Below are 22766 nucleotides of genomic sequence, written 5' to 3'. Positions count from 1 at the left end.
TGCTAACAAATGATTATGTTGAGAACATAACATGCATTAGTCTGTGCATCAAGGCCTTACATCAAGAGATTGGGTTTGGAAAATCAGAGACTCCAAAAGACAGCCAGTCCAGAAAAGCTTGCATCTGTATCTCTAGCGTACCACATATCTCTGAGGGGATTGTGGACATCACATCTCAAAGGTGGATCAAAATTAGCTTGGCCCTCACAAATTTGCAATTACAACTTAAAATGAATCACATTGTCTCTCCTTGCATCATGTAAGCATTCTCCTCTTAGTGTTACAGGCATATTCTACAACTTACTCCATCCTGTACAAGTAGTAATGTATAAAGTTGAAAAAGAAGTATGTATATACTGTTAGATATATATGTACTTTAACCAAAGACATACCGGTATGTCTCTGGTTTAACATTTGCTTCATTACAAGCATGAAATCATCTACAATATCCCAAACTGTTGATGAAAAGAATAAAGCACACAATATATCAGATTTCTTTATATATATTTAAGAAATAATACAATATACATGTAATACATAATACACTATTCTCAAAAATCATAATAAATTAATCCACTCTCAACTTTAACAATTATATTATTGTAAATTAGGATGGAACTTCTGAAAAATTGCCTATATTAAAGTTTTAAATTTACATGGTGCCAGCACTTCCTTACAAATGGAATGTTTTATTTATACACTTGATACAAACTCGTACAAGTAAATACACATACTTGATTTTTTTTGTAAAAGTTGGAATATGTATAAGCCCATCATACAATGATTCATTTTGACTAGACTCAGGTTTTACATTACAACCTTCCTCATTCATACTGATGATTGAACTTATTGGACGACTACCTAGTTCCGAGTACATTAACTCTGTATACAGCGACCAATCACAATATGATCAGTAGATGGCCTATTCAAGCTACCTCACAAAATCAACACTAGACAAATGATCATGGATAAACAATTCATAGAAAAAGACTACCCCGTAATATTTAAATGTACATGGATTGCTGTTAGCTGACTTTTCATACTGTGGTTTTATAATCTTTAAGCAGAGTCCAATGTCAAATCTAGAATACATAAAATTTATATCATTTCAGTGAATTCCTACGTAAAGGACTTATTCTGGCAGGAATTGATGAATAGAACAAATAATTTTAAAAGCCTGCTAAAAAAATTATAAAACCACAGTATGAATCAGCCATTAATTTCCTAAGAAGAATGTCACATCTATTTTTTCCAGTTGCCGTGGATTTCGGGTTTGATGTCTAAGACGATTTCCATTAGTCTTTTGATGGCCACTTCCTTGTTTTTGCCCATATTACTCTCGAGCTCCTTCAGCTTCTGACGTGTGCTGGCCTCTATCTTACTCTCCATGTCACCGCGAGATCCAAGGACCTGACAATTAAAGACATATCACTTAATTTTTAATATACATATAAATTCAGATCTTTTCTGTAATGAATTGAATCTGGAAACAGATTCATACCATATTGTGACCCCTTTACTAAACCTTTATCATCAAAATTAATAGGGACTGGTTTTTATTAAGTTAGTCAAAGGGTTTCTCTCTCTCTTTCCAGACTTTGTATTGTACTCAGACTTATTGATTGTTTATATTTCTTGTACTGGGCTTCTCTCTCTCTCCTCTGTCTGTATTATGCCCACTGACCTACTGATTGTTCATATTTCTTGTACTGGTGCCCCCCCCCCTTCTTGCTGTGTATAATTCTCACTGAATTATTGATTGTTCATATTTCTTGTACTGCCCCCCCCCCCCCCTGTCTCTCTCTCCTCTCTCTCTCTTTCTTTCTCTCTCTCTCTCTCTCTCTCTCTTTGTATTATGCTCACTGACTTACTGATTGTTCATATTTCTTGTACTGGGCCTCCCTCTGGGCTCTGTATTGTTCTATCTCTTGTTGTGCTTCTTCTTTGGCTTGCTTTAATCGTTTGGCTTTACCTACAAAAATATTTTCAATGTTAAAAATGGACTTCTTGGTAGCTAATGGGAGCCACTGGTGTTACTCTGGTAACACTTAAGAATAATCTAAATACTAGGAGCTTTCTGTGTTCTCAGCATCTGACCCTGGAGGGATACTAATAAATTTACTTTTCATTGTCAGGAAAAGACTAAGCAACAGACAGGTAAAATACGGATCTTCAGCTAAGCTCTGGTGACTTGTGTTATCTCCCCATGCAATTGTGTCCAACAGTATATGGACACCCCCTGACTTCCTTTCCACTAGACACCTAACTTTCAGACAACCCTACTTCAAACTTGTATTATCAATTTATAAATCACTGACCTACTTTAACAAGATTTGGTTTGTTTTTACTTTTTCTTTCTTGAAGAATTTTTTTAATGTCCTTTGTAAATCAACCACTCATTTATTCCTAAAAAATTACCTCAAAATGTTTAGATCTTACAGAGGATTTGTTAACTTTTGGAAGTAGTGATAGTGTAGGATAAAACCAGAGACTTCATTATGAATAGTTTGGAAGTCTCTGATTTTATTCTAGACTACCTTAACCAGAAGATTTCCCCTGTAAAGTCTTTGAATGTTGCGAGATATAACTAAAGAAGCTCAAGCAAAGATGTCTGGAACAATTTATTTCAAAAGAAAGTCTTTCTCAATGCTGAAGTATGTTTTACTTTAGTTTGTCTGTTGTTTAAAGTCCCTCTCAAGAATTTTTCACTCTTATAGAAAGGTCACCACTTGTCGGTGGAAGGCTGCAAATTTACCTAGGCTCCACACTTACGGCAAATGAGCAGTGAAGGATCTTTTTCGTGTCAACACCCACTGCAATATGGGACCTTGATTTATAATTAAAAGTTTTTTCCAAAGGAAGGGTGCATCGATTTACCCAAATGGAACCCAAATGGACCCAAATGGAAACTCAAATGGACCCAAATGGAAATCAAATGGACCCAAATGGAATATAAAATATATATATTATATCATTCTCAAGTTTTACTTATTTAAAATATAGAAAATAATGAAATTAAAACAAAAAGAGAATATTTTAATATCATTATTTTCTTCAATGTATTTTTTAAAATGCGATTTAATTCTATTTGTAATAACTGTTGAACATAATTGAATACAAAACTGAAGTATTTGATAGTTTCCGGATGGGGGGGGGGGGAGGAGGCATCCCCACCCCCGCACCCCCAAATAATTTTGCCGTTATATAGAATGCTAACTTCATGTTTCAAAATACAATATTAGAGATTAATAATTTAAAAAAAATCCATTTGTGACTGTAAGTTCATTTATTTTAATCATTTTAAATAAGTATTAAAATACGATAATACATATTTAATATTCCATTTGATTTCCATTTGGGTCCATTTGTGTTTCCATTTGGGTCCATTTGTTTCCATTTGGGTTCCATTTGGGTCCATTTGGGTAAATCGACGCGCCGCAAAGGAATAGTCTCAATACCCACAGAGGAGTTAACCCGGCGACATAAGGATCAGCTCCTTACTACGCAACTCTAAAGCAAACAATATGATGACTATGCCAGACAGGCTACTTGAAGTATGTTCATGATTGATAAATTTTTAAACATTAGCTAGAAGTAGGGTGCCTGAAACTAAGTCAGGGAAAACAAAAGGTGAATGTACAAGTGTCTGTGGTAATCAGGTCCAGCACAATCTCTTGATTAAGCTATATAGCTTTAAAAAGCTATATAGCTTTATTAAGCTATTCAAAATAGCTTGATAAAGCTATTTATATGCAATTTTTCACAAAAACGTTCTTTGAAAGAAATAAACAAAAAGTCGCAAATATTTGACTATTCATATATGTACTATGAACTATCAAAAATACAACCTAAATCATACAAAGTTCTTACATTGCTGCTGTTGAATACTTTTAAGCAAAATATGAATTTCCATTGTTTGACTAACTGTGTGTGTGGTGAGGCGTGGGTAAGTATGATTGCTTCTCATTGTGCTGAACTGTTACTAATCAATTATCCTGTTGGCCATAACTGGCCTCCTTTATAATTTCATTCAAGAAATAACTGTGTGGTCACTCATCAATAGCCCCAAAACTTTTAAAACTTTGAGTACAAAGTCTCTCAAGGAGACGCAATTTGGTGAGTGATTTTTACATGCATTGTATTCAGGAGAGTACAAAGTTTAATATTTCCACTGCACCAAGGTGCGACTTTTTGCACATGTTGAAAAAATAACACATTTGAGAAAAAAGTCTGAGAAAATAGCTTAATCAAGCTATTCTGAATAGCTTAATAAAGCTATATAGCTAAATCAAGCTATATAGCTTAATCAAGAGATTGTGCCGGACCTGGTAATCTCCTTTGAGAATATTCACCTGTTAACTTTAAAATCAAATACAAAATGCGTTTCACATTAAATCATGAATTATAATTTAATACGACACTGTCAACATGAGGCACAATACTTTGCAGTCCCAATGGGTCAAGGAAAATCTTTCTATACAAGGAGTTAAAAACCCATCAACCGAGGAATGTCAGACTAATAATCTACAACTACTTTGGAAATTCGTACACCCGATCCTTGGATCATAATACAGAAACCTAATTACGTTTTCTTGCATCCGCTACTTTCTCTGCAGCCTGTTTTTCAGCCTTCAATAGCTGCTGAATCCCTGTTGACTGACTTGCCATCTTTTTTGCTGTCAGATCATGTGATTTACACTTAGATTCTTAGTCACTGGTGCGCTTGAAACACCGAACACAGAATCTGATGACGAAACACACATCGGAAGTAGAAACTGGCTAGAAAGAAATTCCACAAATAATTTCATTCATTCCATTTCGGCAATTCTGGATTTCCTTTGAAACTCCAGAGGTTTTGCAGGTAATAAAGACATTATTTTGTATAAATTTATGTCGTGTTTTCAAATAAAAAGTTGTTTAATTTTCCCATTTGTGGAAAATTAAGTAAAGATCAGTGTGCACATGGCCCAGGGACTGAGGGAGTGCTGACATGCATACATTTAATTCTGTCCCAGTTAATTGAAATTTTAATAAAAATTGGATTGAAATGAAATATAAGGGCGAATGATTGAATGAGAAGCACGATCAGTTGTGATTGCATTTTTTTAATGCTTTATTTTTTTGTTTACTTTTGCATAATTTTATTCACAAAAAGTAATAAATCGAGCATCATACAAAGCCACTTTAGCTTACTGCCTACCTTGCATTTATTGAACCAAGGGGAAAATAAAGAAGTCAACATACCATTTTTGTACATGCCTTTTAAATTGAACTACAGCAATGCAATAGGGTATAAATTGCAAAAATCTTCATTAATATTCAGTTGTCAAATCTTTAATAGTTCGGTTTTTACCCATGGTAATGTTTTGTTTTATTGTGATTTATTTATTTGTTTTTTTTGTTGTTTTTTTTTTTATCATTTTATTCCATCATTCATTTGATATTTTGACTGCTTTTAAAATAATTAATGAACTTTTATTTAGAATAAGGAAAACAATTACGATCATTAATGTGCACATTTTATACATGTATTATTTCACATCTCTTTTTCTTTTACTCAAGGTTTAGCAAATAATGGCCAATTCAGTCGAGGAAGAAAGTATAGAAAAGTTTAAACAATGGTTATTCCTCTATAGAGATGATGGTGCCTACAAAGTGGTCTCCAAAACATTTAGTCGAGAAAAGGCATTGTGTGTGACCCAGCTATTGGCAGATGGACATGGGAAAGAGGTTTTATCCCTGTTAGAAAGTTGCAGCTCATCCCCAGCCTTAATAGACAGGGAACCATTGTTATTTGCATATGCTCTCTGCTGTAAATCCACAGACAAAAACACAAAGAAACAAGCAGAACAGATATGTGATAAAATTTGTAAAACTCCTTGTGACTTGTTTCAGTTGTTCAAATTTCATAAAACTCTGTCCACAACAAAGAGCTGGGGAAGATACTTCAAGAGATTGATTAGCACCTGGTACCACAACCAAGATCCATATCAACTGGCCCGCAATGTCAGCAAAGAGGTTAGCTTCTTGGGATGGTCACATAGGGATGCTCTTCGAATGGGACACCTCAAGCCCAAGACAGATGGTTAGTATATTGTTGTTTGTTTTTTTTTTTAAAAAAAAAGATTATATTTAATGTACTTGTACTGTATCTCTATATTTGTAATACTTGTACTTTCAAAATTTAGGTCAAAGGTAATGGGGATGATCATACATGAGTTTTCTTTAATGCATATATGAAACCATATTATTTTGATGGTATTCTAAATTATCATGATGAAAACCTGGGCAAAGGTGCCAAAATGGTAATCCTGCTGAAAGATCTTCACCTGCAGGTCAATTTATTTTGAAGAAAGTGCATTTGAAAAAGCTGAACAGTCGGAGACTTTGGTTTACTTATTAAAGAGTGGAAGAAATGGCAGATATCTCTGTATCCAAACAACAACATATTTAGTAAATTACTGTGCAGTGCATACACCCAGTAATTAAAACCATAGCTATACATATGTAATATAAATCTAATTGATGTCTCACATCTAATTATTTCTATGGATACATTAACATTGTTCTTCCCTGCTTGATATAATGAATTTGTCTGAGTTTTAGTTAACATTACATCTGCCATCACTTGCTACAATAACATAATAATAATGGATGTCGAACAGTTATTTGAATGTCATAGTATCGTTTGATTTTCCATTGTAAAAGCTAATGAACGTATATTCCAAATTAAGTTTACACATTTTATTCAAGTGTTTGGATATAATAAACAGGTTAAATTTATTTTTTTTAAAGATGGAACATGTTTTATATCTCAATTTGAGATATCTGTATGTTTATCTAGATGATCTATATACTGGATCATATCAAACTGACTATAGCTGGGCATCGGTGATGATAATGTAAAATATGAAAATCTCGATCAGCTGTTGATTCAACTTAAACAAGCTGATTTAACCAGACAGTAGCTGACAGTGCTAAAATTATTACCAGTTAGAATGTAACATTACAGAGAAACATGAAACATATATACTGTTTTTTTTTAAAGCTGAGGTTTCCCAAATTGTAATTCTAAACCTCTGAAGTGTTCTGAAGAAGTTATGTTTAAAAAACTACCTATTTACCGTGATCTGTTGAGGATACTTGGATACATCATTTTTACCACTTAACATTCCTAACAATTATTGAGCAATATTTTCTTCTGTTATAAAAATTAACAAGGTTCAACAAACAAAAACATTAACACAAGCTGAAAGAGGGAGTCTTGGGGATGTTGACCTTAATTTATATACAATGTAGTTCATTTCAAAGATTGATCTATATGACAATATGAAAAGCAATATGACAAACTCTCTAGGATTAAATTGTGTTGTTGATAAGCATTTACTATCAAAGTTCAATAGTGTATGGCAATTGGAAGTAAAAACTGTAATATAAGATTTAGGCTTTTATCTTGTAAGCCCTTGAAGAGGGTCAGGGCATTTAATATTTGTGATCTTTTGGCATTGAGACACACATTCAATATTTCTGATCTTTTGGCGTTGGGATTTGTTGTGGCTAGACTGTAAATCTGCCGATGGCAGCCAGAACACATCTGTTACACAACAGCAGGGAGGCAGACATTCTTCAAATACTTCCTCCATTCCCACAACAATCCAATCACCTCTCTCAGGTTATCATTGTAGAATTACATACACATGTCCAAAGATTCCAGTCTGTGTCACACTTGCCTTATACTCATGGCTCAGTATATCTTAAAGTTGAATAATAAAAAGAAGATATGTCAGAACAATTAAAAAGCAAATATTTTCTCAAGACAACACAAATGCCAGGATGAGAAATTTGTAAGCTGTAGTGATGGCATATGAACTGATTGCACCAGCACTCAGTGTCTCTTTTTTTGTGAGAAGTGCAAACAGTGGAGGCAGTAATTACTACAACATACATGTGCTGTTACATGCCCTCACTGCTTCTTTTAGTGTAAGCCAATTATATCTGAGGTGATGGCTCCTATACTGAATGTTGATAATCTCGGTGATCAGAGGATATCTTGAAGTGTTAATGAATAATAAACATGCTGCATTTACAAAGCAATTAATACGGGGTGACAAATACGTGAATTGATTTGATGCATTTAGAATGATATCTGTAGGAATTAGATGTACAGTTATTATGTTAGAACAATCAAGAGATAAATTCTCCTTGTTAATTCTATATAGATGACACAAATTTATGTCAATGAATTGCAAACTGACATATTTCAGAGTGATAAACTTCACATGACAGAATACCGTAAATCTGACTTTTGAAGTATTGAGTTGTCAGAGTGTATGAGTATTATTTGTAACATACCCACAGACCTGGTAAGTTAATTTGTATAAGAGCCTGTCTTTTATTATTGTTCAACACTCACTGAACACAAGAAAAAAATTCATAAGTTGGTGTGATTTATGGAATAACTGTCTCATTTTTCGATTTCATGATGTGATCAATCGATTGGCTTGTGTGATAATTTGCATAAACGCCGAAGGCATTTATGCTTAAAATTATCATGCAAGCCAATTGATTGATCATCGTCATGAAACTGAAAAATCTGACAGTTATTCCTTATATTTACATGGTTCCGTATAATCCCTTTTAACCCCCCCCTGCCCCTACAAGCGCCCCCTTAGGTCTTTTTCAATTGTCAGAAAATAAGGGCCCCTATACAGTGATTAAAATCAACTAGAATCGTAGCCAAAAAAATGAAGAAAGTGAAAATGAATTGACTATTATCCAATTTCTCAGTGAAAAAAGAATACTTTAGCATAATTTAGGTGTATTATCTTCACTTGAAGTAAAATTTTACATTATTTTAGTGGTTCCTCGTATTTATTCATTTTTTAAAGATTTTTTTGAAGTTAAAATACGACATTATATATCATAAAGAGAATACCAAAATAACCGCCCCCTTTTTGCAATTTTCTAAGCACCTGGGGTGGTTAATAGGGATTATACGGTATTGATTCCACCAATCCATGTGCTAGAAGCCCCGCTTCTTGTCTCTATTTGTCCCGCCCTGCACATGATTTTTTTTAACCGCGCCTATTGATGAACTAGTACATTGATGAAGACATAAAGTACATTGACTGTTTGTAATTTTATCTCGAACAAAGACATTGGAAATGTAAATATTAGGCTTACATAGAATAGCACAAACTGAGACTGCAGTTCATATCAAAATATAATGAATCATGCCTAACAGCATTAATATATATATAATTATATAGATCCACACTTTAGTGATCATCTTGATCATGGTATTTTAAAACTGCAGGAATATTTTTAAGAGAATATATTCAATGACTGATATTTTAGACTAATTTGATGCTTGTATTCATGTATATCATTGAGGTTATCTCCCTTAAATTGGTATGTTGTAGAAATGGACCTCATCTTTAAGTATCTAGTCCTAGGCCTGGCCGAGACCAAGAAGTCGTTTGGGAAGTCTGACAAGGAGAGCGTTCGGAAACTCCTGGAATTTCTCTCAGCTGTAGACATTGCCAAACACAAGGAGGACATTCCACAAGTCGCGAAGCTTGTAGAACTCCATCATCTGAAAAAGGACCATCTACGGACAGTTTTACTGAAGGAAAAGGAGGTTGTTAAATTTTAAAAGTTATTAATATATCATGTAAATGTTCCAAATAACAGACCAGAAAAGGGATTAAGAATATCATTTATTATGCTCCCCCCCCCCCTTGAAGATGAGAGGGCATATTGCTTTGCTGCTGTCTGTCAGTCTGTCTAGCTGTCTGTCTGTCGGTCCACCAACTGATTCCATTCATTTTTTGCAGAGGTTGCACATACTGTAATGAAATTTGGTATACAAATTCATCATAAGAATATGTAGGTCAGATTCTGTTCTGTGTATGATCAAGCTATTTTTGACAGAGTTATGCCCCTTGGATTTAGAATAATTTCAATTATTTGCAGTTTCCGTTCATTTTCTTTGCAAAAGTTGCACATACTGAAATGAAATTTGGTTTCCAGATTTATCATAAGAATATCTAGGTCAAGTTCTGTTTTCAGTACGATCGAGCAATTATTGACAAAGTTATGACCCTTGGACTTAAGAAAAATTTCAATTATTTGCAATTTCCGTTCATTTTCTTTGCAAGTAAGACTGTAAGTCCCAGGCGGAAGGGGGGGGGGATAAGTGTTTCAAAAACATCTCTAACTTGTTAAATCTATAATGTGATGTTTTCAGAATTATTTACACAATTCCCTTCTTTTATGTAAAAAGCCAAAAAAAGCATCTAATGTGTTAGATCAATACAAATCCACTTGTCAAGTCATGCAAGAAAAATACCTACTAGTTAGATTGTTTGACAGGCTTAAGCTACCTGTGTGGCAATGTTATCTGAGTTCACTTGTTTTGAAGAAATTTATTCTGATAACTTTTAAGCTCTTTCCAGGGATGTTTACTATTGCTAAAATACAGTATTTATTCCAAATTAATTGTCAAAATACAGATTTCAGATTTGCCTTTGAAAATTATACTTTGGTATTACATTTACCGGGTAATTTTTGCTCTATAAATGCAATGATTAGAATTCACACAAAGGCCTCAAAGATTCAATATTTGTACCAGCTTGTATTATCATTCAAATATTGTGCATGTTGACAAAAACATAAAATTATGTTCCAATCAAAAGTCATTCTTGGATGAAAATAATCAAGATTTTTATTTTTTCCAAAAGACATCACTGCAGTCATCCCACTGTATAACAAATGAAATTTGTCAGGGGTCCGGACCATTGCAATGTGTTCACACAGGAACCCTAATGTTGTGAGAATGGGTGTTTCTTACATCTCTTTTTATTTATGCAGATTTTCATGTGAGAAGGTACTGTGATAAATTCCTGTCATTTCAGATATGGACAGCTCTGTTGAAAGAGATGACAGTACAAGAAATACTGGAAAATATTGGACAGCTGGCAAATATAGGATATCTAGACGAGGCCTGTGACGGGAGCCAGACAGTGGTGGACAAGCTTATGAATGAATCCTTACTAAAAGAACAAAAGTATGTTGAGTAACTATGTCCTTGGCCAAATTGCAAGAAATTCTAATTGTGGTTTGTTTGGGGTTTTTTTGTGTATGTTAAATTTTTACAAGTAATATTTTTTTTAATGAAATGAACTAACTTTGCATTCACTTTGAAGAATTTTTAGATTCTATTCAGAAAAGATTTTTTGCATAACAGTTGTCAAGTTATAATTGAAGTAAAAATACCCATAATGTTGATTTATTGAACAAGTTTTACTTCTCCGGAAAGGTTGCATATACATGTACTAGACTTAATGGCATAAGATATAATGAAATCTACTTCTCTGTATTTTGATTGTAAAATGTTTTTTATCTTTAAAGCAAAAGCTTTGCTTATTTTAGCATCCAGCCATTTGATGTTATTATTGCTTCCAACTACTACAAAGAGGGAAGGAAAAAGGGTGCTACGTGGCAACACAATAGCAAAGTAATCAAAGCATTGGATTCTGCACTTGACTACACTTTGAAGGTAATGAAGTACTTTGTATTTTAACCTTTTATATACAGTTTGTTTTATGCCTCTGCTGTGTCATCATCTTCAGCCTAGTATTTTGAAAATTATTCTATGTGGAAAACAATTCACAATAGTCTTTGTACAATACAGACTTGTTAAAATTTTATGAGAATGAAACCAGAAATGTGCATGTAGACCATATTGTGTAAACATGGTCTTTATAAGTTCACAATACATGTACTAAGTTTAACTCATTCAAATGTCACGATCAAAACATTTATCTTTCTTGATGTCTAGAGAACAACAATCTATTATCAGGATACCGTAGTTGGCAGTTAACTATCTGTCGTCAACCAGTTTATTAAAGCTGTACCAGCATTTTTTTTTTTTTTGGTGATTTCAGGCCATTTTCAAAATGTCTAAGCAGAATAGATATATATATATATGTTGCATAGGTATTTGTTTATACAATTTCTTCCTTCTTCAGAACAACCTAAAGTCCACAGGTAAACGTTGTGTTGTTGCAATACGAGTTGGAATCAACAGAAACAAGTCCACAGTGCGAGGCACGATGACTCTGTCCACAACTGCTGCAGCTGCTGGGGTTGCCATGGTGATCACTAGGGGCGAGGAGAAATCTGACGTTGTCTTCTTCACAGACACTGTCACCCCACTGACTGTTACCAAGGAAACCAAATTAACTGACATGAAAAATGAAATTAAAGAGCAAGTCAAGAAAGCTAACGAGAAAGAGGTATTTCATACATTTATTTTCTAAATTAAATAAACTATCACACAATCAAAATTATCATTAAATGTTTATTAGGCAAAAAATAAAATTAGCTTTGTTTGGAGTTGCCGGCCGACACAGGTAAATCGGTGCGGTCCGAAGAATTTTTTTCAGCTGATACGAATCGTAATTTTTTTTCATTCTGTATATCCGGATTTAGGTGTCTGTACATTTGAGTAATATACAAAATGGGAAAGAATCATGTAAACGCTTGATTGATCGAACAGTTTTCGTTTAAAAGCGTCTATGTGCTGTTGAATATGTGTATCACAAATCCAAGCATGGCTGTCAAAAGCGGTAAACTCTGTATAACAGAAGTTGATGGCATGACTTTCCGCGGTAATGTGTGTAGTGGTAAAAATATACTGACAAATCAGTTATAACAATTTGAATTAGAAATTTCAAGGTACAGTTTGCTAGATGAATCTAGCGGCCATGCTTGGATGTTATTAGACGCGCGCGCGCGCGCGCGCGCGCGCGCGCGCGCGCGCGCGCGCGCGCGCGCGCGCGCGCGCGCGCGCGCGCGCGCGCGCGCGCGCGCGCGCGCGCGCGCGCGCGCGCGCGCGCGCGCGCGCGCGCGCGCGCGCGCGCGCGCGCGCGCGCGCGCGCGCGCGCGCGCGCGCGCGCGCGCGCGCGCGCGCGCGCGCGCGCGCGCGCGCGCGCGCGCGCGCGCGCGCGCGCGCGCGCGCGCGCGCGCGCGCGCGCGCGCGCGCGCGCGCGCGCGCGCGCGCGCGCGCGCGCGCGCGCGCGCGCGCGCGCGCGCGCGCGCGCGCGCGCGCGCGCGCGCGCGCGCGCGCGCGCGCGCGCGCGCGCGCGCGCGCGCGCGCGCGCGCGCGCGCGCGCGCGCGCGCGCGCGCGCGCGCGCGCGCGCGCGCGCGCGCGCGCGCGCGCGCGCGCGCGCGCGCGCGCGCGCGCGCGCGCGCGCGCGCGCGCGCGCGCGCGCGCGCGCGCGCGCGCGCGCGCGCGCGCGCGCGCGCGCGCGCGCGCGCGCGCGCGCGCGCGCGCGCGCGCGCGCGGCGCGCGCGCGCGCGCGCGCGCGCGCGCGCGCGCGCGCGCGCGCGCGCGCGCGCGCGCGCGCGCGCGCGCGCGCGCGCGCGCGCGCGCGCGCGCGCGCGCGCGCGCGCGCGCGCGCGCGCGCGCGCGCGCGCGCGCGCGCGCGCGCGCGCGCGCGCGCGCGCGCGCGCGCGCGCGCGCGCGCGCGCGCGCGCGCGCGCGCGCGCGCGCGCGCGCGCGCGCGCGCGCGCGCGCGCGCGCGCGCGCGCGCGCGCGCGCGCGCGCGCGCGCGCGCGCGCGCGCGCGCGCGCGCGCGCGCGCGCGCGCCCGCGCGCGCGCGCGCGCGCGCGCGCGCGCGCCCAGCCGCGCCGCGCGCGCGCGCGCGCGCGCGCGCGCGCGCGCGCGCGCGCGCGCGCGCGCGCGCGCGCGCGCGCGCGCGCGCGCGCGCGCGCGCGCGCGCGCGCGCGCGCGCGCGCGCGCGCGCGCGCGCGCGCGCGCGCGCGCGCGCGCGCGCGCGCGCGCGCGCGCGCGCGCGCGCGCGCGCGCGCGCGCGCGCGCGCGCGCGCGCGCGCGCGCGCGCGCGCGCGCGCGCGCGCGCGCGCGCGCGCGCGCGCGCGCGCGCGCGCGCGCGCGCGCGCGCGCGCGCGCGCGCGCGCGCGCGCGCGCGCGCGCGCGCGCGCGCGCGCGCGCGTGATTTGTGCATGTGAAACTTTCCACCAAGTTCAAATCTCGATAACACATGCGAAACCTTGTCACCGCGCGTTACAATACAAAGTAGGAACTAGATGCATTTTCAATACTCTATGAATACCAAAATCTACATTGTTTTCCCACAATTTAATACAAAAAATATACCCTGTTAAATTAGCGTAAAAATACAACAATTGTGCACTTAAAAGTAATTTGTCACTTTTTTTCCTTGCAATGTTCTTTTGCGTTATTTAACTTTGCAATGTCACAAACAGCTCTTATGTCTATAAAGCACACTAATTTTGAAGGGCGCTAAATTCAGAATAGTTTCCAGCTAACATTTGGTCATGTACATACCACTGCATTACCAGCTTTTTTGTGTGTGTCAGAATTGAAGCCATTAACGTTATATGTAATTTGTGTATACAATTTTTTTTTTTTCAGAACAACCTGAAGTCCACAGGTAAACGTTGTGCGCGTTGCGCGCGCGCGCGCGCGCGCGCGCTGCAAACCAGCTTTTTTGTGTGTGTCAGTGCGAGCCACGATGACTCTGTGTATACAACTTTTTTTTTTTTCAGCGCGCGCGCGCGCGCGCGCGCGCGCGCGCGCGCGCGCGCGCGCGCGCGTCCACAGTGCGAGGCACGATGACTCTGTCCACAACTGCTGCAGCTGCTGGGGTTGCCATGGTGATCACTAGAGGCGAGGAGAAATCTGACGTCGTCTTCTTCACAGACACTGTCACCCGACTGACTGTTACCAAGGAAACCAAATTAACTGACATGAAAAATGAAATTAAAGAGCAAGTCAAGCGCGCGCGCGCGCGCGTTCAATATCGGCGATTTTTTGTACCATGTTTATTAAAGGTTTAAAACTAATAGGGTTTTAAAATAAATAATAGCTTGAAATGAATTCAGAATGCAGCTGTTGTTAAACAATCGGAAACCCATGACGCCCCAAAAACTAAAAACTTTTCTGAAATTGAAAAAAATTTATTTCCCCTACCTACCGACCCAAACGTATTAAGGCTGAGTCGGCAACGCCAAACCAATAATATTTCAATTGTGGCCTTAATGGGGGGGATCAAAATGCTGACTTGTATAACATTGCGTTAATCTTTACTGGTACAAGGTGAGGTAGGGGTATAATTTGCTTTGACATTTTATTTTATTGGTACTTGCAGGAGGATGATCCAGAACCAGAGTTTGGTAGTGATGGCGAGGAACTGGATATCTTTGTAGGGGTAAGAACTGTTTGTTCTTAATTCAGCTAAGCAGTAGGATTATTTTCGTGTCCTTTTTTTCATCATTTTAAAAATGAAATAATGCAAATTGGATTTTGTGCAGGCGCCCCCAGAACCATGTGACCTGGTTGCTCCAATCCAGTGGGCCACCAGCCAGAAGAAAGATGTGGATGTCTTCATTCTAGTGACTGATGCCAACAAAAGCACTGGCTCCCAGAATTTAGGGGAAGCTATTGCACAGTACAGAAAGGAAAGAAATCTACCGAATACGAAGTATGATAATGATAATGAAAATTTCTCTCTATAATTCTCCATAAATTTAGGCTTCTGAGAAATACTGAAAAAAATCTGATATATTTATGCCCCGCCATGAATATGGCCGGGGCATATAGTTTTTGTCTTGTCCATCTTCCGTCCTTCTGTCTTTCCGTCTGTCCTTCCATCACACTTTGCGTTTAGCTCTGTTCAAAGCTCAGTTTCAAAGAAACTATCCAAGATATTTTCATCAAACTTCATATGCTGATAGATATTGATGAGAGCTATGCAACTGCATTAACATTTTTTGACCTTGACCTTTCCTTTGACATTGGCCTCACTTTTTAGGTCACCTGAGTAAACTCAGGTGACCTATTGCTATCTGTTTTCGTCCGTTGTCGTGCGTTAACATTTGAACATTTTTAGCTTATTCTCTGAAACCACTGAACCAATTTCAACCAAATTTGGCATAACGCATCTATGGGTGAAGGGGAACAAAAACTATGAATTTCATAGTCCCTGCTCCCCATGGGGCCTAAGAGCTTGGGCCAAAACCACTAAAATTAGTGAATCTTTAAAAATCTTCTTCTTTACTCCTAGACATCAAGCAGTCAAACTATTGATATGATTGTAATCAACATTGAGTCCTCTACCAAAATTGTGAAATTCATGGCTCCAGGGTCAGGGGTTCTAGAGCTAGGGTGGGGCTAAACAGGTTATATAGTGAAAATGCATTATTTCTTTGAAATTCTTCTTTTCTGCTCCTGGGCATTAAATAAACTAACCAAGTGCATAGGTAAGTTGAAAGTGACTGCCTTTTCCAAAATTGGGAATTTCATGGCCCCAGGGTCAGGGGTTCTAGTGGTAGGATGGGACTATATAGATTATATAGTGAAAATGCAACAATTCTTTGAATTTCTTCTTTTCTGTTCATGGGCATTAAATAAACTAAACAAGTGCATAGTTAAGTTGAATAAGGCTGCCTCTTCCAGAATTGTGAATTTCATGGCCCCTGGGTTGGGGGTTCTGGTGTTAGGGCAGGGCTTTTATTGATTATGTAGTGAAAATGCCTAAATTCTTTAAAACTCTTCTTTTCTTCACCTGGGTATTTAACCAATGAACTATGTACATAGGTATGAGGAGGAAGGATGTCTCTTTGAGATTTTTGAATTTCAGGGTCCCTGGGTTAGGGCTTCTTGTGTTAGGGCGGGGCTCTTATGTTTATATAATGAAAATGCATGAATTCTTTGAAAATCTTTTCCTTTCTTGTTGGGTATAATGCCAATGATCTTGGTATATATTTATGACAAAAAACCTGCTTCTTTCAAAAATAGTTAATTACCTGGCCCCTAGGACAGAGTTACTTTGGGGGGGAGGGGGGGGGGTAACATAATCTGAAATAATTTAATGCTTTGAAATCTGCACTTTGGTATTAATCAAAAGCATGATGAAATAAAATTTTTTAAAAAATCCAAAATTTTGAAAGATATGGCCCCAGAGCTAGTGGCTCCTGTGGGATGGGGAGCTCAACTGTGGACCCGCCCTAACACAAGAATCCCTGACCCAGGGGCCCTGAAATTCACTAAAAGTGGAAATGCATTTTCTCTTTGTTACTCTGATCTACCTCTGGGTATTAAGTTACCAAAATAAGCATGCTGAGTGTATAATTATGATAAGCAATGGTGCCTCTTTCAAAATTGTGAATTTCATGGCCTCTGGTTTAAAACATGAATCAAATTCAATTGTTGGAAAGTTGTCGCATGATACTCAGGTGACCTATAAGGCCCATGGGCCTCTTGTCTTAAATTAGTACTTAGATCAGTTTTGAACATACCATTCAAGATGGTGTCATCAAACATCACATGTTGATACATACTGTGAGAGCTATTCAACTGCATCCCCATTTTTTTGACCTTGACCTTTCCTTTGACCTTGACCTCACTTATCTTTAATTAGTGTTTTGCTCAGATTTAAAGATACCAATCAAGATATTTTTATCAAACTTCGTATGCTGTTACATACTAATGAGAGCAATTCAAACATTTTTGACCTTGACCTTTCCTTTGACCTTGACCTTAATTTTCCTAAATCAGTGTCAAACTTCATATGCTGGTACATATTGATGTAAGCAATTCAACTGCATCAACATTTCTGACCTTGACCTTATATTTGACCTTGACCTCACTTTTATCAAATTGTGTTTAAGTCAGTTTTAATTAAAGAAATCATTCTAGATATTTTTATCAAACTTCATACTGTTGATACATATTGATGTGAGATATGCAACTGCATCAACATTTTTGACCTTGACATTTCCTTTGACGTTGACCTCACTTTCCTTAAATCAATGTCAAACTTCATATGCTGATACATACTGATGTAAGCATTTCATCTGCATCAACATTTTTGACCTTGACCTTTTATTTTATCTTGACCTCACTTTTATCAAATTGTGTTTAAGTCAGTTTTAATTAAAGAAATCATTGTACAGGTAACTCTTGATGGCTCGAACTTCGATCTCTCGAAGTTCTTGATCGCTCGAAGTGAGTCTCCGGTCCCGATTTTTTTCCCTATATAACTAAGCAAATTTACTCTTGATTTCTCGAACTCTTGATCTCTCGAAACCCTTGATCCCTCGAAGTCAAAATGCAGTCCCACTATGCATATTCTATTGAAATTTACCCTCGATACCTCGAAGTGGCTATGTGTATACAAGTTACATAATTAGCAACTTTACCTGGACATTTAATGGCCCCGGGCAGAAGACGCAGGTCTGGTGAAACGAGATGTTTATTCAGGTGACACACATACTGCAAGGTGATAATTGATTTATAATTAATCTCTTGTTGCCTATACGCTTTTAAAATAATTATCATCGACTGTATTACGATAATTTAGAAACACAGTGTCACTGAGAAATTGAAATTGCAGATTACAAGACGAAACACTTAGTAAATTTAGTTTTTATTTCGAGTCAGTGTCAAAGTTTAACGAAATATGAAAATCCAGAAACAGTCTCAGTGTCAATATGACGACTTGTTGGAGAAATACTTACATAACTTTGTTCAATGCATGTGTTTGGAAAAATCACAATGCTTATACCAGGCGGCACTGTAAAATGTCGTTTTTATATAACGAATGCATAGTATGATGTGCATATTATAGGGAATAAAAAATAAACATAAAATGACGATGTACATTTTTATGCCCCCCTTCGAAGAAGGGAGGGCATATTGCTTTGCTGCTGTCTGTCGGTCCACTTAGTTTCCGTTCATTTTCTTTGCAACTGTTGCACATACTGAAATGAAATTTGGTATGCAGATATATCACATGAATATCTAGGTCAAGTTCTGTTTTTGTTACGATCGCACCATTTTTGACAGAGTTATGCCCCTTGGACTTAGAAAAATTTCAATTATTTGCTGTTTCCGTTCATTTTCTTTGCAACCGTTGCACATACTGAAATGAAATTTGGTATACAGATATATCACATAAATATCTTGGTCAAGTTTTGTTTTGGGTACGATTACACCATTTTTGACAGAGTTATGCCCCTTGGACTTACAAATTTTTTTTAATTTATATTAGCATTTCCCTTCATTTCCTTCGCAACCGTTGCACATACTGAAATGAAATTTGGTATACAGTTATATCACATTAATATCTAGGTCAAGATCTGTTTTGGATATGATTGCACCATTTTTGACAGAGTTATGCCCCTTGGACTTAGAAAAATTTCAATTATATGCAGTTTCCATTCATTTTCTTTGCAACTGTTGCACATACTAAGATGAAATTTAGTATTATACAGTTATTGACTGGGTATGAGGGCAACATATGATTTGTTGGACCTGAAGGTGAAAATGTTGCCCGAGCCCGCAGGCCAAGGGCAACATTTTCACCTTCAGGTCCAACAAATTATATGTTGCCCGAAACCCAGTCTATAACTGTTTTGTTATACCCTTCACATAAGATATATACATATTAAAACACAAAGTGAAGACTTATGAACAGATTTAATCAAAAAATATTTTACACAATAAATTTATCTGCACTTTTTGGCTTCAACAATTAAAAAAAACTTTACAAACAATAAAAATATCAACTATGTTATTAAAATAACAGAGAAAGTAATAATTAAATAACAGAAATAATAAACGACAACTTTTGCAGCAGTAAACTTCGGTTACTTCCGTGACGCCGAAATTGAACGAAAATTATACCTGTGACGTAACAGTGACGTTGCGGTCTAACAATTCTTATGTAGGACCGGTCAATAGTGAAATTGTTAGACCGATGTATTAAACATTTCTTTTGTTAGACTTTTTATTGGTAATAAATATATAGAATGATATTTATAAGGGTATAACAAACAGATTTATCAGATGACTATCTAGGTCAAGTTCTGTTTTGGGTACAATCATGCCATTTTTGACAGAGTTATGCCCTTTTGGACTTAGAAGAATTCCAATTTTTGGGGGAGGGGGGCATAAGTGTTTTACAAACATCTCTTGTTAGCTTTAATTTACTCAGATTAATAAATATTCATCTATAATACGAAATCTTATCGCTGTTTTATAAAAACCATGTGTGAAAAGTTAGTACTGCATGAAAATCATTATATCCGGTAAGACTAATTTTAAAACCTGCCAAACAAACCCGGAAAATTCCAGACTCTTGAAAACTCGAACTCTTGATCTCTCGAAGTTTTTCCTTGGTCCCGCGGACTTCGAGATATCGAGAGTACCTGTAGATTTTTTTATCAAACTTCACAAGTTGATTCATATTGACGAGAGATATGCAACTGCATCAGCATTTTTGACCTTGACCTTTGCTTTGACATTGACCTCACTTTTCCTAAATCAGTGTCAAACTTCATAAGCTGATACATATTGTTGTAAGCAATTTTAATTGTATTAACATTTTTGACCTTGACCTTTCATTTGACCTTGACCTCACTTTTATCAATTTGTGTTTAAGTCAGTTTTAAAGAAACCATTTATAATATTTTTTCAACTTCATATGCTGATACATACTGATGAGAACTTTTCAACTGCATCAACAGTTTTTGACCTTGGCATTTCCTTTGACCTTGACCTCTTTTTAATGAAATTAGTGTCAAACTTCATATGCTGATACATACTGATGTAAGCAATTCAACTGCATCAATATTCAAGATATTCTGATCAAATTTCTTACACTTATACACATTTTCATGTTGCATTACTAATATACCCTCGGCGGGGCATTCATGTCCTATGGACATATTTCTAGTTTATTTTGTATATTTCAAAATAATCGTGCAAGAAGTTAATATGTGTTCAACATATAAACAGTCAGTCATTTGGGTAAAAAGAATAAACATGATAAATGTGTAAAGGAAAATGGTTGGAGTGGGGTATGCTTTTTATTAGGCTCATGTGTTTTTATTTTACAGGCTGGTAACTATTGGTTTAACAAATTCCAACATGAAGTTTGCCAATCTGGGAGACCAAAACATGCTGGATGTATCAGGGTTTGATGCCAAAGTCCCAAAAGTGATTCAAACTTTCTTGTCAGAAGCCTACTGAAATGTGTTCTGTTGACAGACTCCCTGTAGATGACTGTGTCCTCATGCTTGTGGTGAAACATGGACGTATTACATTGACCATGGATGGCATAGATTGTTTTCTGGATTAGGTATTGTTTATTTACCAAGAATTGGGGTTATGGTTTGAAGAATTAAAAATAAATGAAGGGATTATGGAAAGACTTTGATTGCTGTAAATTAGTAGATTACTTACAGTGCTATATGATGTCAAGCATATCTTAAATCATCAGACATGTTGGAATTGCTTTTATTTGTGAAACATTGTGTGACGTTAAATTTAATGGGGCTTTTTAATTCATTGTCTGTCTTAATTGGTGTTGTACGCCAAGAGGACAAAGGCCTCTTCCTCTGTTGTGAACAGTTTTTTTTTTGTAAGGGCTAATAATAACTGTTTTGTGCAATAAACAAAGGCTCTGAAGTTCAACAGAAACAGATATACAGTATGTTGTGCTTGCTACTCCCCTGAAACCAAAACTCACTTTTTCTTGCCTTTCTCATCGATATCATCCTATATGTGATGTAACACTTGCCAAGTTTGAGATTTTTTGTGGAAATTTGAAAAAATAAAGAATCGCTTATTAATTCAGTCCATATCTTATATTTATGCTTAAATTTTTAACAAGGATTTCTTTTTCATATACTTGTAACAGCTAGCCCCAAGCAGTTGATTTTGGAAAAATGGTGCTGGGCTTTAGAACATATCTTTAAACACTTACATTGTTTAGATTTACTGGAATATTTTTTTATAGGGGTATTTTGGATAAAAAAAAAAGACTTAGCATTTATTGTATTAAATGTGTATATTCACATATTAGTAGAAAGGGTAGAGTTAAAATGAAGTTAAGTGTAGACAAACTCTGAATTGGATTCCCATGTAGGGATTATTTAATATAATTTAGAATTATTTAATGTAATACCCATAAGAAATATTTAAAAATATGTGTGTGATGCCTTAATTTACCTCATTTTATACTTTTATATATATTGTAGTGTTGTGGTATAATTTATTGAAATAAATCATGTTACGTACAACCTGTATGTCTATACAATACATATATCAAACAAAAATGTTATGGCAACATACTCTATACATATAACAAACAAAAATGTTAAAATGGCAACAAATAATTTTACAAGATTCTTGAAGGTTTTTAAAAAGGGAAAAGTTAAGAGCACTTACAGATGAATAGTATTGTGGCATGTATTACATGTAATTCCATTTTCTTTTTGAACAATATATAATTTAGTCATTTACAATATGTAAACAAAATGCTTTTATAATTTTTTTGAAATGGAGTTTCAAAGAAAGCACTATTTTTTGTCTTTTATATTTTTTCAGATACATGTACTGTAAATCATTAAATTTTCTCTGAATAACTTGTTTTAGTGAGATAAGTGGTCATTACCATTTTTAGGCAAGTCATTTGACTTTTTTTTCTATTTAACTTTTAGGAATACAAATAAACATGGGGATGAAATTATTAGGAGCAGATTGTTTCACAAAAATAAAGTCCTTTTGAATAAGAAGTGATTTACAGTACATTTCCTGTATTGCAAATTTTAACAAATAAACAAACTTAACAATTTTATCAAGGAATTATAGTCATTAATCCCAGGGAGAATTAGCTCCCTTAACTGACAGTCAGTGAACCTTAATCTCATG

The 22766-nt window shown here is 37.9% G+C and overlaps 2 protein-coding genes across 2 annotated transcripts; one reads left to right on the top strand and one right to left on the bottom strand.

Moving 5' to 3' along the window:
- Positions 1-482: 482 nt before the first annotated feature.
- LOC134279019 (V-type proton ATPase subunit G 2-like) lies at positions 483-4739 on the bottom strand. Its single transcript, XM_062761331.1, has 3 exons — positions 4587-4739; positions 1872-1972; positions 483-1410 (listed from the first exon to the last, which is right to left on the bottom strand). The coding sequence occupies exons 1-3, from the start codon at positions 4666-4668 to the stop codon at positions 1243-1245; spliced, it is 351 nt and encodes a 116-aa protein (XP_062617315.1). The 5' UTR covers positions 4669-4739; the 3' UTR covers positions 483-1242.
- Positions 4740-4743: 4 nt separating this feature from the next.
- On the top strand, positions 4744-22496 carry LOC134279015 (RNA-binding protein RO60-like). The gene is made up of 9 exons (XM_062761328.1): positions 4744-4861; positions 5563-6085; positions 9423-9640; positions 10917-11068; positions 11434-11560; positions 12033-12299; positions 15199-15258; positions 15362-15531; positions 20951-22496. Exons 2-9 carry the CDS (start codon positions 5575-5577, stop codon positions 21081-21083), a joined length of 1638 nt encoding a protein of 545 aa, XP_062617312.1. The 5' UTR covers positions 4744-4861; positions 5563-5574; the 3' UTR covers positions 21084-22496.
- Positions 22497-22766: the final 270 nt, after the last annotated feature.

Source organism: Saccostrea cucullata, unplaced genomic scaffold, assembly GCF_032062105.1.
Source record: "Saccostrea cucullata isolate Sc308-1 unplaced genomic scaffold, CSIRO_AGI_Scuc_v1 ctg667, whole genome shotgun sequence".
Taxonomy (NCBI): Eukaryota; Metazoa; Mollusca; class Bivalvia; order Ostreida; family Ostreidae; genus Saccostrea; species Saccostrea cuccullata.
The sequence above is the reverse complement of the archived record's forward strand: the minus strand, read 5'-3'. Positions and strand labels throughout refer to the sequence as shown.